This window comes from Pseudopodoces humilis, chromosome 1, assembly GCF_049639895.1.
Source record: "Pseudopodoces humilis isolate 2021_Gansu_Grassland_sample_001 chromosome 1, ASM4963989v1, whole genome shotgun sequence".
In the NCBI taxonomy this organism is placed as follows: domain Eukaryota; kingdom Metazoa; phylum Chordata; class Aves; order Passeriformes; family Paridae; genus Pseudopodoces; species Pseudopodoces humilis.
Window position 1 is genome coordinate 130220095 of NC_142200.1, and position 26368 is coordinate 130246462.

The following is a 26368-nucleotide window of genomic DNA, read 5'->3' on the forward strand; positions in this document are numbered from 1 at the left end:
AATCAAAATTTTCGCTAACACAGGACAGGGGACATCCAGGTAAATTGATGAATTTAAGTTACTTTGACAAGAGCTAATTTATATAATCCATAATAAATTAAATTAATTACATTATAATTCTCAACATTTTATGGAGACCCGTATCAGTTATGCCAGTATTTTCCCTGGCACTAATGTCAGAATGACAGATATTTTTATTTGTTCTTTTTAAATCCTACCCTGGCATCATTTAGCTTGATGCTTTTCCTTCTAATGCTCTGAGACTCATTAAAAATTGACATTAATTATTAGGAGAGTTTATGGCCTGAACCAGCTGAGACAAAAATATTTATTTCTAGAATATGTTGTTTAAGGTCCTTCTTAGGTATTGATAGGGTGGTACTTCAAAATTATCCTAAACGTCATGGATGTGGTTAAGGCATCTAGCTTTGTTCCAAGTATAGAACAGAAATCTGTATTGAGTAATCTTTTTTATAGCACTGCTAACAAGTAAATAATTTCAATTTGAACCAGGAAATGCTTCATGGTCTCAAAACATTTTCAGAAACTTTCTTGCCCTCACCTCTGCTGACTACAGATTTTTCTTTTGCCCTTTTTACTTCCTCCATCACTTCTGTTCCAATTTCTACACTTGTGATTTATAGTATTTACCATCCATTTTTCCTTTCTCTCCTTTATTATAAATTTAAGATGGAGAGAATTGACTTTCCTTCTAAATGAGATTAGCTGTTTATAACCTATTTGGTCTTTTTCTGTTCTGGGATTTGGGTTCTTAAACCATCTGCCAAGTGCTCTTTGAAATTTCTTTGTTCTCTCTCACATCTTTCTGTTTGATTTTCTCCTCCCAGCCCATTTTACAAGCTCATTCACCTTTATGAAACTAAATTCCTAAAAGAAGTGTATGTTGCAGTTTGTTATTTATACAGATATATGCAAATAATTTATTTGCATTTGCTAAATACAATTGTTCCTCTTTTTTTTTTATTTCCTGTACTTCTGTTTTGATCATCATAATGGTAAAATCATATCGATTAAAAATCAGCTTTAGTGCATATTTTATTAGAGACTCATAATATGGGTGAAGTGTTTTTCACAAATTTTATTTGTGCTATTCTTGTACTGAGGGAGGCCAACAGAAGCAGCACATTCAGATAGAAGGTCTGTTAATTTTAATTTCTTCATGCATGGGATTGGAGTAGTTGTTTATTTCCCAGTCTCTGATTTACTTACAGAAAAAGATGAACAGATATTGGGGTGTTTTTATTTGGTGGGTTTTTTTGTTTTGTTTTGGGTTTTGGTTTGTTTTGTTTTGTTTGTTTGTTTTTTCATGGATAATAATTCAAGAGCCTAGTTTAGCCTTTGATTATTAGGGGCAATCTTCTGACAATACATCTCAGTACATTGTATTGATTTTTAGAAAGGTTATTTTCATTATATTTCATAGTTTATTTAACTATTTTCCAATTTTATGTCACATTATTATTGTGTGTTCTGTCCTTTGATGCTAGTGTCCTTTGCTCCTTCTACTTGGCTTATCCATCTCCCTTCCCACTTAAACAGCATTTCCTTCTGAAATAACAAGAGCAATAAGGTATTTCTTAAACAAATTCAATGTGTCATGGAAAAAGATGACCAGTGAAGAGTGAATGCCCTAATTTTCCAGTTTAAAAAGGCAAAGATATTTTGATCCTATCTAGCTGCCTTTTTATTGCCATGTGCTTAAAATATTATTTATTTGTCACTTGTGATTTGTATTTTGTCCCCTTGAACCTACTGATGTGCAACATGTCACTGAGCTGAAACTTGACACACTTCAATTGTGATGCCACAATTTTAAATTTTTAATAGTATTCTAGAAACTTCTCCCTGAAAAGAGAGTAGAAATGAACATCATGTGCTTTTCTAAGAGCAATCCTGTACTACTTTTCTTACCCACTTATATGTTCTTATATGGAGTTAAGGGAGGTTAACATTTAATGTTATCCTCTTAGGCATGCTCCAGATAGTCTGTTTGTATTCACTCTTACATCAAATGATGCTATAAACACATCCAGTTTTTCATGTAGACATGAGCATGTTTAATAATCTAAAGATGATCTATGACTCACTGTTTCTGAAATATTATGTCACTTTTCAAATTCTTTCCCATCACTTGACACAAAGAACCTTTTAAGCAAGCTTTACTACTCCTTCCTTTTCATTCCTGTAAAATTTGAGATTGTTCTTTTATTTATACCATGGTTTCTTATCCCTGTAATCCATACTTTTCTACACCCCTGAATTTTAATTATTTCATGCAAAATAAAAAATAAAAAATAAAAAAGAGTGAAATACTGTGAGTATATGTACTGAAATGAAAAAGAAGCATTTTAAAATATGCACCAATGCAGATACAATATGGTGATAGTGGTTTCACGTTCTTTTGACTAGGTGAGTTAAAACAATACTGGAAACTATTCTGGAGACAAGGAGAAGTAGGGAAACTGGATTAAATGTTATAATTTTAATTTCTGAAAAGACCCCTTGATTGTTTTCCCATGTATTATAGGTTTAGCTTTTAGAGTGGCCTTCTGCAACAATAAAAAGAATTATATAAGAAAAAAATTTGTTAATTTCCCCAAAATAACAAATTTTCTATAACAATTGTTGCATACTTCTGATGCACTCCATATCTAGATGTGTTAGGCTATGACTTGTTGTTTGACAGTATACTGTTCCAATTTCTTATTATTTTCAAACTGAAAGGCAGAATCTTAATTTTGTTCCCTTTTTAAATTTTTTTTTTAACCAAGAAAACAGACATTATGGTGTTCTAAATTTCATAATGGGAAGGAAATCAGAATCTGACACAGGTTATTGAGAGCCAAGATTATGTCAATGAATTGAATGTTTGGTGTAAGTCAGACTCAAATTATATAAAAGTAACACAGAACTCAGAAAAGATGATCATTATGAGCTGATGGGAAGAGCTAATGTTGCTTTGAAGTAAAGATGGGATTAATCTAAATATTCTGGATTCCTTTTGAAGGGTGGAAATTACATTGTACCTTTCAGGCAATGTTTTTATATGCCAATGTTGGTAACTCACAGAATCACAATATATTCTGAGCCAGATGATTGGCTCCAGCTCCTGGCCCTGCACAGGACACACCAAGACTCACACCACGTGTGTTTTCCAAACACCTCTTGAACTCTCAGGCTTGTGCCGTCACCACTTGCCTGGGGAGACTATATTCCTTAATAAACTGCATTAGTTTACCCCTAAACATGATATTACTTTCCCCTATAGTTTCTTATAGTTAATTATGATTTGATATTCACACAATCTGCACCAAGGTGGGAGATCCAGGGCAGGCTCAGAATACAAGCCATAACTTGTTTTCCTTCTGCCACAAGTGATTTAGTAACCTGTCCAATACCACAGATCCTGAATGGGGAGTGTAAACACACTTCAATGCAATGTGACTTTTCAACATTAGTATTTAGGTGTCTTTTTTGAAGGAAGCAGTACTTGGAATCCATCAACATGCTAAGAACTGAAAACAAGCCAAGAAATGCTAACTGTAAGCATAAAGTATGTCACAGGGTTCCAGGGGGTGTTTGTCAGTTCCTCTACACTTACACACTTGCTAAAAGATTAGAATTTCTGCTGTGCAGAAAACTTTGATATCTGGGATTGCTTTATGTTTTAGTCTTAGTGAGGGAAAAAAATTTGTAAAATTTATATTAAAAATGAAATTATCAACTGGCTTGATGTTAGTGCATCTAAAGAGCAATGCAACGTCATGCCTTAAAGTAGCAATTTTCATAATTTCTGTATCTCAAGAATGACAATCAAAAGGTGTGGTTATGTTATAATTAATATTATGAAAATATAATAATTTTTCATAATATATTTGTTTAAACATATATACTAGTTTATAATATATAATATATTATAATATTTATATATATATAATATTTATATTTCTTCTAATACCTTAGGAGAAATTTTGAAATGTATTTTTCTAAAGTAACACTGCTGAAGCAAAATATGTCAATCTTAATGAATCATTTATTGTTGGTTGAAACTAAATGATGTAAAACTTCCGTAAGAAATATAGATTGGATCTTATCACATTCTTAAGTAACCATTCCACTCTAAAAACATTTCCTGAAAAATTAGTGTTTAGGCTTTTTCAGTTTGGTATGGTTTGGTTTTGGCTTGGTTTTTTTCAAGATATATATGTATATTTACTGTCCCATCACCTGCATTACTATGTTTGTTTGGTATTCACATGCATGTTACCTACATTTCTCTATTTATCCCCTTGAAATTTAATCTGAGAAGATGCTTAAAGAGCCCTCATCTTTTTTATGACTTCTGATAAAGCCTAATTATTATAAAATTGTAAAAAAATGTGAAATGATAATGTCTGGGTTACCTCCTTTAATTTTCCTTTAGAGATAAATTAAAATATGTTAATTAATGCATTTAACTAAGTAAGGATGATAAATGGCCAATCTCACCCTTTTTACTGCTGTCTTGGCAATGCACAGATATATTTCTATTTTGCTTTAAAATATTTGTTTCTGCTTGGAATGCCCCTTGAAGATGCACAAGGCACATTGTAAGGTTCCTTGAACACAAACACAGATGATAAGCATGACTTAAAGCTCCACAAGAATCAATTGTGCAGCTACATTCTCGCATGTTAATTACTGCTTGGAAGGTGCAGGCATTTAAAAATAAACAGAATTATAAAGGATGCAGGTTCTAGATAGATGTTTATAGTGCCAGAAATACTTCATATATGTCAATGGGATTAAAAGTATTATAATTTTTTCAGGCGAGAGAAAGTTATCAGCAAGTTCAAAAGTTATTCAGAAGCCAGGATGAATGTAATTTTTCTGTGAACATTTAACATTTAGCTATGACAGCTAATTGCTGTATTTCCAAAAAGCTGATTATGGCACAGGACTGCCTCAGGTAAGATATGTACAGATGTGGCATATCAAGTGGAACAAGTTCCCTAATCTGGTTGAATAATTCCTTATTCTAAAAGTCATTCCACAAACACGAGTTCAAGTACTCATGAGCACACGGTCACCAAAGCCAGTCATAGCATCTTTGCCCCTCTCACCTCACTATTTGTAGATACTGCAGACCCTGTCCTTAGGCATCAGGTATTCCAGATCTTCTGATTTAACACAAGAATCCCAACCAAGTGTGCAAAACATGTGGCCTGTACACACCATTATGTAATATTTGCCAGCCTTCAGGAGCTGGCACAGGAACTGACATCATGAATCTGACATCATCATCACGAACTGACAGTTTCACATGAAGTAACATTTTGCATAGAAGTAGATAGAAAACATGCTGTTTATTCTGCTTCTTCTGTCCTATCTGTTATTTAAAAAGTGGAAACATTCTGTATCCCTGAATACAGAGACAACACCCAACATAATTAATTTTGTTTAATAAATAACACAGGCATGACTTCAGCCTGGCTGCCCTAAAGGTTGACAGGGAATAATAATCTAAACATAAATATTTAGGTTTTACATGCCTAGCTCATTTAATTAAGTAATAGTCTATGTTTTGCATGTATTAGCATTTCAGAACTCATAACCAAAGAAGAATATGTTGATTTTGATAACTCTTTATGCTCGAGGATAAAGAAGTATTGACTGGTCAAAACATTTTTTTTTTTAGTTTGAGTGGAATGTTTCAGGAAGTCTTTTGTTACAATTTTTTGGTTTTGGTTTCAGTTATCATTGCCATGTTAAAACAGTCATAACAGAATGTTTTAATTTAGTTTTGGGATCTTTTTCTTTGTCAGTATTTTAAATATGAGAAAAGTTTGAAGCAAGGGGAAATTATTTGAACCAGAGATTCTGAGTTTCCACCAGACTGCAAACTTTTTCTAAATATAATTGAAGAAGAATGTACTCCTTCATGCTCTGAGTGAGGATTTATTGTACAAAATTAGAATCTAAAATGATATTTTGAGGGTTAATTTTGTATTTTTCTGTGGTCTGGCATCATCTTTTTTTGGTTTTGTTACAAGTGTAGTCCTTACAATTCCTTGCTTCTTTTAATAAGCTATCCATTACACCGCATCAACCATTCCTCCTGCTAGGAAAATTAGTTTTAAAACTTTAGTAATTAAAAAGTGTACCATCTGAGAAGAACGGAAAGAACAATAACACAGGCACTAATGAAAAGCACTTCCTCTAACTGACATTCTGGTTATTGCTATGTCTTAAATGCCAAAATCTGATAGTACACTTTTGTAATTCCTTATATAATGAAATGCTTAAGGAATATTCTACAGTCATTGGACCATCATTAACAGCTATGAAATTGGGTGTCCCATGGGTTTTTCTCCAATTTAAAGAGGGTTAAATTGCTAATTTACATATTAATTAACATTCATTCTAAAGAACACCAAATGTAATTCCGTAGCATCTAGCATTTAACAGTTTAGCTTATCAAGACATTAAATTTAAAAGAAGCTCTGCATTATTTGCAATAATTCTTTTTTTTTTTCTTGGCTAATGATGAAAGAAATCTCATTATTCTAAGTAACATACAATTAAAAAAGGATGAATACTGCCAATATATTTATTTTATAATAGTAAGAGTAGTAAGAAAACAGCAAAGCATTGGCAGGGCAGCAGGTTTAACAGTTCTTTAAAAAGCTCACTGATCTGCACAGACTGGTAAATTTAAAATAAAAAATTATTTCTGGTGACATTTCTTTGGAATGTGTCGCCTCGAGTCACTCCTAATCACTGGAGTGTGCTCAGTGGTATTTAATAATTCTGCTTCTGCTGCTCTGGAGCTACCCTGGTACATGCACCTTCTCTGGTGTGCAGCTGAAGCATCTCTGTGCAGCAGACCTATAAATACAAGCCTCCGATCATACCATTTAATAAAATATTGCATGGTATTATAAAGCAGGCATTCATTTTAAGAAAATTTCAAAGTGGAAAAATAAATGTCCTTAATACAGTGCAGCCACAGAATTATCATGTTGTTTATGTCCTGCTTTTCTGCATATGCTGTATACTATTCCTTTACTTAAATGCTGATGCCATTCTGTTTTGCTTTATATTACCCTTCTTTGCATTAGTTTCTGTGATGTGACACAACCTGATTGTCTGTTCCCCTGAACTGCTACTTCAGCATTTCAAAATTGCTGGATTGCAGGTGCTCAGAAGCACAGCAGCTGTGATGCAAACATGTTTTTTGAAAGGCAGGGTTTCTCTGTGTCTAAATAACAGAAAGAAGCATTCAGGAAAAGAATATTTTGGTCTTATATTATCCAGCAATAGTGAAAGAGGAGAATGTATATGAAAACAGCATTATACATACCATTCTTTTATTTTTTTCCAGACCCCAGCCACTTTTTATGTTGTGTAAGTTCTTTTACTATTTTCAGTGCAACACTGTATGCCAATACAATATCTATATTACTCTCTTTAATAGAATCAGTCGTGAAATGTGACCTATTCACTCAATTCTTCATCTCTAAATGCAATGACTTAGACATTGGTGGTGCTAAGTGTCTGACACTGAGCATTTCCTGCTGTGCTTTATCCTGGTATTTCTCCTCATTTACTGATTATTTCTCCTGGTCCTTCCTCTTGTAACTCTTTCTTCTCCTTTGTCTCTAATTTCTGAGTGATACTTCCATGCCTTGCTGTTCTTGCAGTTTCTGTCCACACCCATTGCCATAATTGCTTCCCAAACCTATTTGTTCTCCTTCTGTTTCCCCCTCATTTCACATCATCCTTTCTTTTGCAGGCAGCAGCTGCATCTCTTGCACAAAATGGATTAAATTCTAAAGTACAGTCCATCCTCAGTACTGAGTCAGGGACGTTTCCTCAGTGAAAGCAACACACAACCTGAGATTAAAGATTTCATTAAACGGCAGATACATAAAGGTATCACTTTATGGTGTCCCAACAGAACTGATTCTGAAGCCTTCTCACTTCTTTATTCTTGACTTTGCAAATACTATGTATTTTTACTGTTATTTGCTAAAGCTTGTGATCCATAAACAAAATTTCAGCCCAATAGTCAAGAGCAATGGAAAGCTTGTTCTTAAAATAGTGTTTGTAAACCTCAATTACAGGCATCACAACCAGTTCTGTATCTAACAATGCAGTGCCATTGGGGTTATCTAGTTTGTAATCAAAACTAATTTAGATACAAGAATGATGAATGAAAGGGGTTAATTCACATGAACAAATCCTGAAAGAGTGAGAAAAACTTTTAAATTTAATTATGGAAATGACAGTGTAAGAAAAGCATAACTACTCAGTAAGAAACTATCAAAAACTTGCTCTTTGGGAACAGTTAGAGTGAAAGTAATTTTTGGAAGTATGAACAAGAATATACACTGAAAAATCAGTATATGATGAACAGCTAAGAAAGTGTGAAGCTATAGCAGAAATGAGAGAATGTAATAAATGGCATAGGAATAAGTAGAAACAAGAAAATTGCTAGTTCACAATGAGCAAGGAAAAAGTATATCTTTAAGGCACAAAGACACCAAAATGGTAGGATAGACTATAGAAATTAATTCTTTGCTTTTAGCTGCGGTCTTCATATAAAAAAAAACTAGATTAGAATAGTAACATCAAGAGTATGCTGTTTCCAAGGGAAGAGAAAGATGTACTTAGAAGGATAGAGCAGAGAAAAGTGAATTATTTGTACTGTAGATTAATGAATAAATAAAGTAACAGTTGAGAATTCCACGGCATCCATACCCCCAAATTCAAGAGAAAAAAAAAATTGCAGAGAAGCAGAATTGTCTGACAAATGTTATACTGGAAGAGGTGATCATTCTAAATAATCGTATAGTGGAGATAAAATATCAGCTGGGAAATAGATTTGTCTAAAGTTAGAAATAAGCAGGCATTTCATTGAAATTAAAGAATACTTTTTGGAAAAAATCTGTGAAACTGTTGACTGTATTGTATCATAATGTCGGTATTCTTATGTGTCAAAAGCACCCAGTCTGACTAAAGATATTTATGGTAAATATTCTGAAAATTGAAAATATACATATCAATAACATTCATCTCTAACACTCCTGTCTTGTAAAACATATGAGCATCCTTCATTTTATGCATATAAATATTTTAATTTATTTTTTGAGGGGGTTGCTTATAGGGCTACCTCTTAGAAAGTTCAGTTTTCACGACTGGGCCTAGTTTTAAACCCTCTAGATTTCACACATATAACAATTTGTGTATGTGGGTGTTGCTTTGGAGCATAGAAATCCATTGGTCGTTAAAGAGGGCAGTACCTATGACATATACAAAATACAAATACCTATACAAAATTCTTACATCACTTCAAGTCCCTTTATAAACCAGCTGTTTGAGGGAATCTAAAATCGTATTACTGTTTCTCTTATTCAACTCCTTTTCTTTAATCTTACTAGGGATGTGAGGAACATGAAAGTTTTGTTACAAGTATGAATGTATTTCTTGACAATCACCATACCAAGGTGTTTTGTGTGAGTTACAGGAGCAGCATCCTGGTGACTGCGGACAGCACCACTCACTAGCTGAAAGCAAGAAATTCTGAGGTATTTTAGCACTCAGGTTGTTTCCTGAGGAGGTCACAAGAGTACAGACCCCACAAAGCCAGGGCCAGTTTTTAAAGGCTCAGCTTTGTAAAGTGCAATGCCCTGATGCAGGTACAGGCAGGGGCTACAGACCTTGGCCCTTTCACATGGCAGCACCAGGGGAGCAGTGGGACCACCTGTGTCTCAAGGGAAAAAAGCAGAGACTGCACGTGCCCACATAGTAGGGGACCTTCATGCTGGTGTAGTCCTGTCTCTGATTAGCATGTTCTTACAGCTAAACATGCATTCCTTTATCCACAAGAAGATTTCTTAGCATTTCTTTCTCATTTCCCAGATCCTAAGGTGAAATTTCTCAGAGATTGCCAAACAAGTTGTTTTTCCTTCAAATGAAAATTGTTTGGATAATACAGTATTACAGTTTTACCTTGGCACCAAAAGACATGGCTTACTTTTCCTCCAATAAATGTGGAGATGCTGAGAAAAAACACCCTCAAGATGAACTAACAAGATCTCAGCATTTACTCTCATTCCTGGAGCTTTCTCTGAGTTAACTTATCAGTGCATTTTCTGGAGGCAGCAGCAATGCTAGCTAAAATGTAAGCATATTTGCTAGCTTTGATGTTTAACAGGAGCTAAATCTCTGCCTGAATTAGAGTTTAAATCCACAGGCACCATAAAGGCTTAGCAGTGAGTGCCAACAGCTGTACACACTAAATCAGGCTCTTATGCCAAAAATATAACCAAATACTAGTATGCATGAGTGTAAATACTAAAATACAGGTATGTGCATGTAAACTAGGGTAGACTGAAACTTCTTTTCACTAACTTACTACTGTGTGCTTCAGGGACACTTAAATTTATGTCGTGGGGTGCTTTTTATAGGTTTTTGTTAGTTTGTGTATTTTTTATTATATGAGAGAATATGATGCATTTAACTGTATGGTTAAATTTTGACAACAAAACTGAAGACTTGCTTTGTCATTAGAAACCCCAAGATGGCAATACAGTCTTGTTTTTCTTTGCTGCTTATATCTATTATTAATATTATTAGCATCATCATAATTATCATATTGCAGTACATGGAATAGATTTGTGATTTTCTCATTTGATGACATCTAAAAGCCTTGGTGATTGCTAAGGATTATTTATACAAAAAATTGAAAGCTCCAACTACTTTGATGTTAACTGAATGAATGAACACTGTGCATGACCTGGAGTTACTAAAAGGTTCCATTTAATAATGTCAACCAAATAGATATCTCTGCTCAAGTTTGGCTTCATTTTAAAGACACATATAATATGGTTAAAAAGAACTACACTTATACATTATTTTCAGTTCAGCCGACTCCCACATATATTACATTTTCAGGTAGCAGCCTGTCTTGGTTATCTGTATCCTGATCACTTGTGAATGAATTCACACCAGGACCCTTGTGCTTTTCAGTGTTCAGGTAGCTTCAGCAGAGCCAAGGCACTCCATTCTGATGCAGGTAACTTTTACTGCAGAGAAGGCAGCAAGCAAGTGAGAGCAAGCGTCCTTCACCTTGATGCTTGAGGAGAGAAACTGCAGATTTATCAAATGGGTTACTCCCCTTGACTGCTGCCCTGGACTTTGTGAAGTCATGGGAAAAAACACAGAGGAAAAAGCTGTGATTTCAAGTGGGTTAGCTGATATGGGATGGGCCAATGAGAGATGTGTGCACAGGGCTGTATGGTGATGAAAGATTAGGTTCTCCCAGCAAGGTCACCCACATCCCTGCCGCAGCCTTGTTAAGTATCAGGTTTAACAACAGAGGGCTTAGGTAAAGCTGGGTGGGAGTGCAAACTTCTAATCAGACAAATTTCCTGTGTTCACTTTATCCAGCCCTGCACTGAAATAAATTAATTTCCAATAGCAGGTAATATCAGTGAAAAGTTCTTGTAGTGTGTCAGGAAAGATGTTGAGACTAATGCTGACAAGGATTTTTTTTTACTCTTTTGCTAACCAAAGGAGTAGGAATTGCTCAATAGTGAGACAATGTCACTCAAAAATAGATAAATAATATTAGAACTCTCCAGGGTCATTACAGTGTTAGAAGACAATGAAGATGTAGTCATTGATCTTTGATGGTCTGTCAAAATTTTATGCATATATATATGTACACATGCATCATATTTTTATGTTTCTAAATTTGAAGGTATGTAGCAAGCAGAGAGAGAGACAAAGTATGTCTGAGTACACTGCTTTAGAATAATCTAATAGAGAAAGACCATTTATGCAAACAAGGCCAGACTGTCATCATAACATTTTGCAGCCTCTGAGGACAGGGAGGGCAATGGCTGGTATACTAGGTCCAGGACTGAGCACTTCCTGCTATAACAACTGGCTGAAATAATCTATAAGAAAATGGATCACAAAATTAATCTTATGAAACCATAATATTTGGAGATTAAAGCCACAATTCTATGGATAAAATCTGTTTCCTCTGGAAGACAAACAAAAGACTTATGATTAAACACTCAGTGCAATATCCTTTTTTCTGCCTTTCTATCTTCTCTAGACATCATTGCCACTTTAATACAAATTGTGAAGTAGTAGCATTTAAATGGGAAATCACATGGGAGGACTATTCTGTATTGTTACTGAGATGCAAAGTGTCTCATTTTAATTTACTCTGCATTAGAAGAATGATGCTTAGAACATACCCATGCAGATTACTAAAGCTACTCTCAAATTACTTCTGGGAAACAGAAAACATACCTTCAGAGGAAGAAGTTCTTGTGGTGGCTAATGTCCCTCCCAGAATAAACATTTTGAAACTAAGCTAACCAAACCCACAGGAAACCATAAATTAGAGGGTTTTCTGTGACTGACTATAAAAGTCAGAGGAAAAGGTACACCTACACCATTCCTAGAGGCAAACTAATGCTTTTCCCAGACTTAGCTGACTGGTTAAGAAGTGAGAGGGGAGAAGAGACTGAATTATCCTGTCACATCGGGAGGGTAGGTAGCTAATCCTGCACTAACTGAGCTTCTGAACTACATCTGAAAGGGCAGAATGAGGTGAGATTGCACTGCCAGTTGATATTCTGTATGTGTCATGCATTTCTGTGCAGACTCTTAGTTTCCAGCACTTTGGCAGCTTTTAAAGCAGCAAATTTATCTGAAAATTAAGAAGAGTTTTATTGCTTAAACAAGCCCTTTTATAACAGAAACCTACCAAAACCTCCCCTGCCCAGCAACCCAATCATAGCTGGTGCATGAAGCAGGCTGTTTGATTCAGCATAAACTGTTTTCTGCAGGGGGAGTGTGTGAAGAGGAAAGAGTACAAATGGCTCCATTTGAGTTCAGATGCATTTCTGATGACTTAAAAAAAACAGCTGAAGGGTGAAAAAAATCTTTTGTGCAGCAAATGGGGATTTATAGGGATTAGAGTCACAGGTTTAGGATCTGGAAAAGCATTTGTTTTGTATTATTGTAACAATTTTTATGGATTAATTAATTGAATGGTGATGAGAGGAACTGCTTTGATTTAATGCATAAATGCATAAGTCTGGTTTGGGAGTGATGGGACAAAAAGAGTCCCATTATTACCTATGGCTAGCTGACTGGAGTGCTTGAATTCAGCAGGATGGTTCAGCATTTGATGAGTGGGCAGACCTTAGGCATTTTTTTTAATGAAGTGCTGTGATAGATGTACACAGAAAATTCCAGGGTGATTTACATCCTCTGTGATACTGCAGAAGACAATAAGATTGCTTTCAGGGACAGCGGGGAGTTTTGCCTTTAGCATTGCTCATTTTATTCAACATTACTATTTCTAATCCTCTGTCAGAAATAACTACAACTTCTAATGGTTTCACATGTTTTTGAGGTAGCTCCTGACCCCTGTGAACCCACAAGTGTAATCACACAGAGGACAGCTAATTCCCTGGCAGTTTGGATGCACGCAATACATGAGCACTCAAATGCAAGCACCAGCAGAAGTACAGGAGAAAAAGATCCATCTATGGAATCTAGTTACATGTGCTTAGCAGGCCGGGTCAGCAGATGTGATCCCTCACTTCAGAGGCTCAGAAATGTTCACTCCTGGACTTCTCAAACCATTTTCTTTAAATTCTGAAGTGTTTATATGAGTTATTTGCATTTTCCTTCCATATTGCCAACTGAAATATGGATTTTGCTAAAATTGGAGGAAAATCGAGATGCAGGAAATAAAGTTAATAGGCACATATGGGTAGAATAAACCTACCACATACAAATGTGATGAAATTGATACCAAGAAAGTGATAAAAAATTAGTATTTATTATCTTTTTCCAGGAATCCAGCATCTCATTAGGGACTATTTTATATCATGTTCTGCATGCAAGGCAAAATATATTTCACCTGAGAAACATTATAAGACAGATTTAAATTCCAGAAACAGATGCTTTTTTTTTTAAAAAAAAAAAAAAAATAGACAAATTCTTTTCTGCCCTTGAAACAGCACAACCAGCTTGAAACAATGTGGTCATATGCCTTCTGATAGAAGCATGAAGAATAGAGGCTTTTCTGTGACTGGGAGGGTCTAAAGAGGGACCTGGTCATTTGAGGAAATGGTCTTTCCCCCTGACTCTGGTTTTCAAGTAATTCTACATTTAAATATATCAAATTAAATGCAGGCATTGGTATTAAGCATATATCTAAAACTACAGCTGGAGGTCTTTCAGTCAGAGTAGCTTAAAAGAAATTGTGATACAAATGAACATTTTCAATTTTATTTTAATGGAAAGAAGCATGTTAAAGGTGAAAACATCAAATGATGAATTGTCTTCTACTTGGGTGAGTTTAAAAACCTCCCAGAATCAATGAGGAGAGCAGAGAGACCGGCGTAACATGTGAGACATTTATCAGGTTTACCTGCTTGTGAGCGTGGTCGTAAGAATTGATGTGGTTGTCAAATTCCTGGTGTTTGTGGTACTGCTTGTCACATAGTTCACAGTAGAAGTTGGCCTTCACATCCTCCAGGGCCTTAGCTGCAGCTTTCTCCTTCTCAGCGTAGTCCTGCAAAGGCAGAAGCAGAGGGAGGCGCTTCACCTGAGACCATGAACTCCTGCTTCAGCAGTTCTTTTCATCCCAGACATGCTAAGGAGGTTTTGGTCTTAAACCATATTCAACAAAAGAGTTCTGTTTCTTGGGAAATCGTTCTCACTTCTCACTGTAAGTTCTGCAGTCAGAAAAGCAGAGAGGATTGGGGTGCAGAGGAATACTGTCAGGACACTGCCTAGCTCCTGGGCAGGAAAGCTGAGCAGTGAAGAACAAGAAAGCCCCCAGTGCCAGCCTGTTAACTCTGTCACCAGCTCCAGATTGCCTCAATATCTGCCTGCTCTTTCAGGTACTATTGCTCACAAGAAATAAACTGGTTTAATCTGATACTATGGCAGATTTCCTTTTGTGTTCCGCTTGCTGACTTCTATGAAATATCCACAGGGGCCAGGCAGCAGATTGCTATGGCTGGCTGAGATTTCCCTGGAGCAGAGCCACCTCTGCAAAGGCCTTCTCTGTTCTTGCCTGTGCTTCCCAACATCTGCATGAAGGGACACACCACCCAGCCTAACCAAACTGAAACTCTTGCCTGCTTGACACAGGCCACAGCCACTGAGGAGAGCACCAGCCCATGTCCAGGCTCATGCAAACACAGCTGAAAACAGGGAAAACACAATTAGTTCCTACATAGCTGACTTCCATTTCTCCCCAGTGACATAAGTGAGTGCTATGGAGAGTCAAATACTTCAATTCAATACATAATATTAGGTAAAACCAGAAAATTTCAAACGTAGGAGCCAAAAGTTACTGAATTCAAATTAATGCACTTAAATAGAGGGCCTGATATGCAAAATTGGAAGCAGCCTTTATCAATTTTATTTCTTTTAAAAGCCCTTCATTATGCTGTTATTATTATGACACTTCCCTAAACATTTTGCATTGAAGTGAAAACTTCTGATATGGAAAACAAGAACAAAAAAGTTGGTAGAAGCTATTCATTTTATATTCATATTGACAAGCTGATATTTCTTGAGTGTATGTAATATATTGCCAGGGATTGCAGTAATTCATCATTTGCTGCATCGTTTTACTCTTCTAAAGAAATGAGTGTTTTCTGCTGGCAGGCTTTCCATGCTATGCAGCCATTGTTGTCTGCTGTCCACATGTTTCACTGCTCTTTGAGTGACAAACCAGAGCAGAGGAAAGGCAGGACACGCTGCACATCTGGGACAGCCTGCTCTTAGCACATCACCCTGCCCAGCACAGCTCCAGGGACCAGAGCTGGGTGGAGGCTGCTGCTTGGGTATGGCAAATGAACATGAACAGACATTTTGAGCCCTTCAGAGGGGAAAGAGCTTAATGAGTGACACGATTCAAATCTGAGACTTGGCCAAGCAACTAGTCCAGCAACTTGGCGAACTGACAGCCAGGTTGTCAGTGTGAGACACTGAACTTTGCACAGCTCTGTGCTGTGAGCCCTTCTGTTTTACCCTGGACTTTACATACCCAGATTGGTGCGAGTAGGTCTCCTTTACACCATGGTTTTAGAGCCTGCCTTTGCTGTTGAGATTAACTTCATCTAAACTCGGCTGTCCAGAAGACAGGTGTGTGGGTAAGACAGTATCCTAAGCTTCTTCTGTAAGAAACAGAAAAATGCTAGACACTGCCAAATGGTTATTAATCCCATCTATTTCAAAAACCCATTTTAGGATGAGATTAAATTCTCCAGAGGTTCTATCTCTTTCCAACCACTGCAAGGCTCTACATTACTAACTTGGCCTACATCCTTAATTCTTAGATTGCTGAACTCAAAGATAATAAATTCTATAGTGTATTTCTTTAGATTCAATTCTAAATCTCCCCATGAAACTCGCATGAACTGACCTACTTGAAGACAGGAGGTCAAAGTGGTATACTGTGCCCAGAATTTTGATTTCACATCTTATAGAAGATACCAATGACATGTCAGTTCCTCTCAGAGGGGAAACATGCAAATAAATCTCTCCTGCAAGCATATAGCTCAGGTGGGTCAATATGCTATCTATAGAACACTCAGAAAACAACTAAGATGAGCGAACATTGCTCCACTAGAGAGGCTGCTCAATTATGGTAGTTAATCCTTGATTGTATCAGGGAGAAATATTCTCACAATCAAAGAGTTAAATAGCTTTCATTAGTTATTTAAATTTACAGAGCCCATTAAAAAGTGATACTTTTCAGCTTATGCTTCAGACCCATTGTTTTGCTAGCATTAATTATTCACCAGGCCTTTGATATAATTAAAATGCATAAATTAGAATGTGGATGCAATAGTATTAATTATGCAGAGATGTCTTCCCTGAAAGTCAAGTGTTGGAGGCAACATATTTTTATTTTAAACTAGTAAAAATGTAAGTTTTGCACTCACTGGAAGCCAGCCAAAGCATAATTGTTCAGCGGGAGGGGTTGTGCTTCTTTTTTTTCTATTTTTTTTCCCCTTGGTCTGAACTGTCAATTAAATGTTTACAACCTGCTCCATCATTCCTCCTGGTGAAGGAGAAGCCTAATTGTTTGGGGTGAGCACACCACATTACTGTCTGTAAAGCACAACTGAAACTGCTGCTCATGAGCATTCCAAACTGCCAACTTTATCTTTCTCAGCAGAAATTAATACAGTTCCCTTCACATAAAGATGTTTTAAAACAGCAACAAGGCAGCTCCCAGGTGCATCCTAAGATAATCACAACTACCTCCATTGCCTTATTGCTTAATTATGCTTGTCTGCCATGGCAAAAGATATAACTTCCTGCTCACTTATCGATCAGATGCAGGGAAATTGAATGCCACATCACATACTTTAGAAAGGTCATGGATTTTTCTTCCTCTACAAAGACATAAGAACTTCTAGCACTACTGTAAACTGTGCCTAGTCAAATGAATTTTCACATCCAGACTTCTAATATCATCTCAGTAGAATTGTACAAACCAGTGGTCAATTCTGGCATGATGAATGTGATCACATGAAAGAAAACGTATGGAATTACACCTGTAGAAAGCATACATGATCAAGAAGGCCTGATCACACAAATGCAGACACAGGCAGGCAGGAAAGATGCACAAACACATTTTGAAGTGTGGACCTTCACTGGTAAGGATTATATGTGTCACAGTCTCAAAGACTTTATTCTGGATCATACCCTCCTTACTAATGGCACACAGCCTGGGTAGATGAGTGTACTCATAAAACAATATAAATTAGCAGTTCTGTCTTTGAGTCGTGGACAACAGTGGTGCAAGCTGATGTAAGGGGTGATGCCATCCTTGCAGGTAAGAACTCCTAGAAACCATGGATTAACCAACTTCTGTGGTGCTGGATGCAGACAGTGCAGTGTACAAGGATAAACAAGTGCAGAATATGTCTCTGCATTTTTTCTAGAAGTCTGAAAAATGGTTCTGTATTATAGATTGTAATTGCATTCACATCAATTTGACCCACAGAGACGCATAACTGTAATAATTGTTTATATATGGGATTAATTTTAAAAAAATACTTCTCTAGCATGTTAGGCTAGAAGTGCTTTCACTTAGAAGCTACTTTTGCAGTATGATTCATATTGTGAAAATGCAATTAATGGTAGCTGACATTTCATTTTCTAATATAGGGAAAATCAATGAAAAATCCCATGTAACTGAGTTTTCTTGAATGTTGCCACTGACATCTAGTCAATTAGATACCATTTATTAAATCCAGAGTCTGTAATAGATATTTAATAGATTGCATGGCCATTAAAGGATGCTGATCTAGACAAAACAATACCACATTTCTTGTCTGAGTAACTGATAGTAAATATATCTGCTATGTTCAAACTGACTGAGGTGAAAAGTAGGTCACTTGATACAATAAAACTTGCAGAGGCAATTTTCTACAAACCCATGGATTTCTAGAAATATAGTGGAGTAAATACCTGGTGCTTGTAATAGAATATGAGAAAAATATAGCATCATTACCCTGCTTTTGATTACCTATTTCTAAATTGGAATGCAAAATTAGTGACAGAGCAGCTAACTCATATTAATACAGGGCTCAGTAAGTGACAGACTGCTCCCTCTTCAGGGACATAAGCAATCAGAGTTTTGTAACTTAAATATAATTTTGTGAACAAGATTGTATATGAATGCAAGTTTTAAATACTTATGCAACTACTGAAGTGCCTCTTGGGGGTTCTCAGGCTAGAGGTTAAAGGAGAAATAGGACAAATATAAGCACATGAATTAAATACAGATTACCATCTCCATCTAAGACTTTTTAACATATTTTCATTAGTGAATTAGATGACAAAATGAATTGTGATAATGTATTAATTCTATGAATGGTACTAATTAACAGCATAAGCTATACAAATACTTTAGGGACCAGGACCAAGATTCAAAATTACTGTAATAATCTTCATATATGATCTTAAATCAGCAAGATAAAATGCAGTAAGATGTGTGTCAAGTGCTGCACTTTGGAGGGGAAAATCACATTCATCGATGCAAGATTGGGAATAGCTGAGCAAATGCAAATACAAGGGAAAAGATCCAAGAGTTAGAGTGGAAAAGAAATCAAATGAAAGTCAACAGTGAAAGTCAAGGCAAACCACATTCTGATGTGTTAATAGTAATGTTATAAGTAAGATGCTGAGGGTAATTATTCCACTTGATTCAGTATTGGTGAAATGTCAGATTTAAAATACTATTTGGTACAGCTACACTAGCAAATGACTTGGCTTCTAAAATCTGGCCCTCTGTCATTCCCACTCCATGTGTGATAGCTCATTCCCAGGCTTTTTCATTTCAGAGTTCTCTTTGAGATAAAAATGATTGCAGTTCCAGAATAACATTTGGTGCAGGGACCACACTCTACAGGCAGCAAGGGTAAGACACCACCAACCTCTCCATGCCCTATATAGTCTTATGAAAAACCCACATGATTTTTCTCAAACAAAGCAACACTTGCATGCCATAAAAAACACATGCAGCATCATATCACAAAACTACCACAGCAATGATTTAATGTAGCCCTTACACTTCTTCATACAGACTGAAAGAAAAACAAATATAATAATTACACCTAACAGTACCAGACAGACTGGAGTTTACTTAGGGCAATATGGACATATGGACAGTTTGCCCTGGGTTATATGTGCTTTTTGGGGAAGACCAAAGTGTAGATGTAGCCTTTGAGACAGTTTGCTCCTCACAATTTGAGAAAGACATAGACTTATTTGAGAAATCTTTGAGCAGAAGTGTAGGGATAAGTGGTTTAAAAGTAAGTTACATGCCTACATTAGGCAAACTAGACCTCAATCTGTAATTTGTATTTTCATTGGATCATTAATGTGAGTACCTGTAAAAAATATTTTTGAGGGAAATCTATAGAACAGCCCAGATTGGTATGGAACATCTCTGAGTGGTCAGGACCTGTGCATAGATGTGTAGAAAGCACAGTCATAGAGCCTTCATTTTGTGTGCTCGTTCACCACACCTTCCAGATTCCCCAGTTTTAGAGATACTTGCACATAATTTTTATGTTATTTTTATGTTTTCTTCTGCAGCTGGAGTGAGATAGATTTTAAAAGATCTTTAAAAGTCAGCAGGCAGGTGATAGAATGCAGGAAGTAATCAAAGTACTCGTGTGCAGTGTGAGACTTGAGTACCACAAAAATGTCCTGATATTAAGATATGTAACTGAACATCAGGTTGGTTGAAATTAATGAACTTTTCCCTGAAAGCTCTCTTTTTTTTTTTTTCCCCCTCCCTGGAGAAGGCTGTTCTCTTACCTAAAGACTTTCCTAGGGAAGTTTAGCTGTGGAGATGGAATAAAAAGCAAGTGATCTGTTCAGCTGCAATAGCTGGCAGTGCAGAACATTTTCATTTATCTCACATATGTTCTGCCATTGTCCACCTTGAAAACTCAATGCACAGTTTCTGCCACTGTGGGATCTACAGTGAGGATTTACAGAGCTATCTATTGCAAAGGATTTTTTCTTCAAAGGCAGTAAATGCTGCCATTCTCAGCTGACTCATAGAGGTCAACACCTAACTTCTGCAAATAAGTGCATCTTCATATTTTTCACACTCAGGCAATTACTGCAACATTTTCAATCATATGCACATCCATTTGCTACTAGAATGCTGAGAAGTGCAATGCTTTTAGCAGGTCCTACATGCCCCTCAGAGTATAACCCTGCTGGGACTAATAGGACACATAAACCAACTCCTAATCTATTTACTATCAAAATCATCACTGCTGATTGGAACAAACCTTATGGCACATAAGAATTCAAAGAACATGAGAAGATCAATCCAGATCTTCAGAAAAATCTTTTCTACGACACATGGTTGCTCCTGGTAACTTTATAAAGGAGTTAAACTTTGATATTTTCCGTATTATAAATGGAGCATACAACCACTAAAACCCTTTTTTTATAGAGATAGAGGGCATTTTTTAAACATCCCAATGTGATTCAACATTTTTCTCCTCATTTTCAGAAACTGGTGGAGTTGAGGGAGCTGCATGCATTAGATTTTCTGAAAATGTGATCAAGAGTTGAATTGCAAAGGTAATTAGGTACCTAACTGTAAGTTACATACAAAATCATGTGTATTCAATTTAATTCTTAGAAAAATATACAATTAATCAAATTTGAACATTTTCATAATTTTATATTGCAAAGGGATATATCTAAAAGATAGTATATACTGGTTTTGTCTGAGATAATTTTCTTCATAGTATAGTGTTCAGCTGGGGTTAAAAACATGACAGAATAATTATCAAAACATAATTTATTCAACTGGGAAAAAACTGCCTGGAATTGCACGCAGTGCAGAAATAAGGGTTCTAGGATAAAGCCAGCTTAAAGAGGATATTAAAAATAGAGTGGAAATAACACAAATGGGAACAAAGTTCAGTTTGAGAAAATCAAGGGGTAAAATGGAGATGTGTGATGAGTAGTGTCCCCACAGGTCCATATTAGGACCAGTGCTGTTCAATAACATCACAGATGACAGGGTGGGGTCAAGTGCACCTACAGAGAGTTTGCAGATGACAAGAAGCTGAGTGGTGGGGTTGATGTGCCTGGGGGATGGGATGCCATCCAGAGAGAACTGGACAAGCTCAACAACTGGATGCATGTGACCCTCATGAGGCTCAACAATGCCCAGTGTAAGGTCCTGCACCTGAGGGAGGACAACCCTCAGTTGTACAAGAACATTAAAAAGGATCGGCTCCCATGTATTAACCAAATACTGAGATGCAGATTAAAAAATAAATTAAATTTATTACAGAAAATACACTATCTCCAAATAGAGTGGCAAACACACTCAGGCATAAAGCCCAAATGATATACACAACTCCTTCAATATATTTAGGCTGGAATCCATAAGGTTTCTCATCATCAGTGGAAAAGACTTAAGGACAATATTGAAGTTGCAGGTATCATTCAAAGATGAAGCATGATATATTTATGAAGGGGAATATGTGATGTGATTTGGTTGACTAAATTTGATTTGAAGATTTAGGAAAATCTAAAGTTACACTAAATCTGCTTAATGATTAATGTCTTGCTGCTTGATTTTTATCTCTGGGTCTCATTGTTAATCTATGCCCTATATTAATGCTAGCATTAACATTTGACTTATTGCTTTGGAAGAGTTTCCAAGCATAAAGTCATTAAAGAACAATTTCAAAATAAAAATGCTGCCATTAAAGAAAGAAAAAAAAATTGTTGCAATTCAGTTACTAGAGCAACAGCCCTAAGAAGATGAATAAATATGACTCAAGGACAGCCTGAGAACACAAAGGGCATCAGAGCTGTCAAAATTACTGGTGGTAGAGGCTGAAACAATTTCTGGGGTAATGAAACAGATGTGGGTTTCTTATAGTTAGGATTATACTCTAGGCATTTAAAAGAAAATTCTAAGAGCTTTATGGGTAAGATTAAAAAGATAAAAAATTATAGAGGATCTCAATATATTTCCAGCTACTCTGCAGATATGGTTCACTGATCTTACATGTCAATATGACTGTGGAAAAATGTAGATAGAATAGAAATGGTTTTTTGAAGTTGGACAGAATAACTGTTCCTGTTATGGATAAGAAAAAAAAAATCATTCACTTTTTCCATATAGTCCTGCTTTTCTTCACAAATGTGAGTCCTTTAGTGAATCTGATTGTGACATTTTTGTCTGCCTTCTATTCAAAGTCAATTCCTTCAATTTGTTCACTGATTCATACTACTTTCTCTCTCCTCCTCTCAGATGATCATTTCTTTTACTCCTTTTCTGATGAGTGAGGTATTATCAATTAATCTGAAGAGTTAGTCCTCCATTTATGTCTTACCATTCTCACTTTTCCACTTGCGATTTTTAGAGTACAATGAGTGTTCTAGCACTGCATTTAATAGATTGATGTATTTCTTTGTCTGTCACTTCTTTTCAGATTAAATGTACTTGACATTTTTTAAGATCTTTGTACATTTTGACCTAAAGGTTTCTACAAAACACAGTGGAATATAACTTATATGTAGTGTCTTTCATATTTGAGCTAGCTAAAAGCACTTTGCAACTGATGATTTTGATCATTGTTTAGGAAATTGTGTAGGAAATACAGCATTTGATATGAGCATAATAATAGTTATCGCAAAACTCGTATATGGCTGTTAGAAACATTTTTATTAAGTGCCTTTTTCACAAAATACAGACTAACCATATCAGATAGCATTTTATATTTTTTAATAACAATTGCATTAAACATTTAAATCTCTCTCTTTTAACATTGTTGGACTCTCTCTTTGCAGATACCACAATATTAAAACCAGTTCCTGTAGACTTATTCAATATCATAAATGATGCAATATGTCTAATATCAGTGGGTTTCTTTGCTCATAGCAACAGAAGATAATTTTTAATTTTATGATAAAATATTAATAAACTATTAGTAAATCCAGTTTGGTCAATTTATTTCTTATATTATGTATATTTGCAATCTACTTCAGAAAATGTCTTACGGGGTAAGCATTAATCATACATTTGAATTATATTTATGCCGTTCACCTTCACTTAAAATTAATCTATAAGATACTGCATCATTGTTTCATTGTGTAGAATTTGCGAACAAGCTTTTAACCAGAAATCAGGGTATTTCTGCACATTAGCTTTTCATATATTCTTTTTTATTATTATTATTTTCAACAGAAGCCCAGAATACTGATTAATGAAAGCTTTGGTTTTTCTCAGCACCTGAGGTTATCCAAAGGAAAAAGAATGAATTCCAAATTGCTCTATGAAGTCCAAATGGAAAAATAAAGTTTACTTTTTAAATTTATTTTTTTACACACACATATATCCTTCTTCTTCTGCAGCTCCCCAAATGCATTAATATAAGTTATGATATTCTATATACATTTTTTTCTAACTCTGAAATTTTATACAAGCTACAATTATATCACCTGACCTAAAGTAAAAAAGAATCTTCTCATTTGGATTAGAATATATTTGCATTCTGATTGGAAAATAATGCATGGGCGGGAGAGAGAGAGGGAGATAGGAATGATGTGAGTGTGACAGAAACAGAGGACAGGAGGGAGGGAAGGGAGGGAAGGGAGGGAGACTTTTTCTACCTCTGTTTTAGCCAAGTGCTTCTGGCTTGAAACTCATCCTGAAGCACACATGGCAATTTAAATTAGTTGATTTTTAAATACAATTGGACACTCAGCTTGTAGATTAATGGCACCCTTATGGCAATTTCCAAAGTTAAACTCTCTGTCATCCCATATTCTTCACCCATGATGCAGGAAATAACTGCCTGGAAGGAGTCCTGGTATCCAGTGCCAAGAGGTTTTTCTTCAGTTTTCATGTTCACTGTACAACCATTCCAGGGGTACACAACAGAATCTTTACATCCCATGGTATCCTGTTCAATTTACAGATGATCTGCATGACTTGTCTCTGATCTCTTGCCTTCCTTTTTTTCTGGTCATTTCTTTCCTTCACATTACAACCCAAAGCAGAGAGAGAATCCTGGTCCTTCCTGCCAGTTTCTGGGTTTACCAGGCTGTACAATTGGTAGTGATCTTCATTAATCAGCTCTAAGTCTGCAACACTTTTGATTACTTATTGACATATATATATATATAAAAAATAAATATTTAGAGCAAATTCCTGGCCTTCATGAGGATGTGGAAAAACCCCCAGACTCACGATCAGTTGTGACACCTTGTGCCACTTACCATTCTCTTTCTATGCTATTATCCAGCTTAAGGACATGTTGCAAAAGGGCATGAAGGGCTATCAAAAAATGTAGGCCTAAAATGCTCCACCCTATCCTCATATCTTGGTGAAGCCCTTTCCCAGAAGCTGTAACAAACCGCAGCTGTAGCTGCGTCCATCTCCAGCCCAGGCTCTAGCACAGCCCAGCATGGCTGGGCTCAGTGGAAGCTTTGAAACTGATTCTAATGAGACCATAAGATCCAGCTGTAGCAAGCACAATAAATGGGAAAACAAAAAAAAAACCAAAAAGGAAGATACAATTTAGATCCAGGGGGATTTACTGAGATTATTAAAATTAATAGAAGAGAGGGTGAGCACAGTCTTGCAGAGACATATTTGAAAAAAATAAAACAAACCCCAAATTGAGATGTGGAAGAGGAAAATAGCTGTTTAAAAGACTACATTTTTTTTCTTGCTGTGGTATTTTTTGAGTAAAATACTAATATGTAACAAAATTGATAGCAAACATCTATTGTGCTCTTGAATTCATCATGTATGATTACTACTATTAGGAACAGAACTACATAATGCAACATGCAATTTAAAATAAAATGTCAGTGTCTGGGACACAAAAGATCTTAAACAGATACTTTGTTGAACAAATAAAAGATGATCCATCCTCATCTTCCCTCAAATGAATAAACTATATAACACGGAGCTAATTCTGTCACAAGTGCTTGGTTGGGAATGTCGTACCCAGACATAATGAGCACTTCTAGTGCTGCTGTGGAGAACTGAGGCTTCCTGAGACAACAACTCAAGCAGCTGATTGCTGCTTGATGCTGTAAAATGAGGTCTCCTGGGGTGTCCATTAATCCCATGAATTTACTGAACACAGGGCAATGTAGAGGTGCTTGATTTTAGAAAAATGAGACAGGCTGGTGTCTCTCAACTTGAAAGAATATTTCTGGCTTCACCACCACCTATTATAGATATAAATGGGGTGTTCTCAGCTCCAAGAGTATCATCATTAAATTTCTTGCCTTACTGTGTCATATTTCCAAAGGAAGTCTTAAAGAAATGACTGAATTTACATCCATTACAGACTCTCTGGATTCTTCTTTATTTTTAACTGTGATTCTGTGTTGAATATTTAATGATTTTAATGCAACATAAGTGAATAGAAGTAGTTCCTAACTTTGATTTTTATAACCTGTTAGTCTAACTACTTGTGTCATGAAACAATGCACAGTCTTATTAGGTAATGGTGCATTTCTTTAATGAATATGAATACAAGTGTATGAGCTCTCTAACTCTTGATCTAATTAAAATAGATGACTCAATGAATTAATGATGAGACATTTCCTTCCAGTATTTTAAACCTACATAGTAAAATGTCTGTTTTTCACTAAAATGCAACAAACAAAAAACATGAATATAATCTCAGTTGTTTGCCACTGGCTTCACTGGAATGATACTTGGTTATGTAACTGTATATATGAAAGCAGAAGCAAAGGAACATAATTTTCATCTGGAAACTCA

At 35.9% G+C, this 26368-nt stretch overlaps 1 protein-coding gene across 2 annotated transcripts in view; it reads right to left on the reverse strand.

Moving 5' to 3' along the window:
* The window catches only part of ZNF804B (zinc finger protein 804B), a 225752-nt gene that overhangs the window by 13767 nt on the left and 185617 nt on the right, over positions 1-26368 (reverse strand). For both annotated transcript variants that reach the window (XM_014248468.2, XM_088061880.1), the window contains exon 2: positions 14471-14614. In XM_014248468.2, the coding sequence (XP_014103943.2) occupies positions 14471-14614 (144 nt within the window). The remainder of the gene's footprint in view (positions 1-14470; positions 14615-26368) is intronic.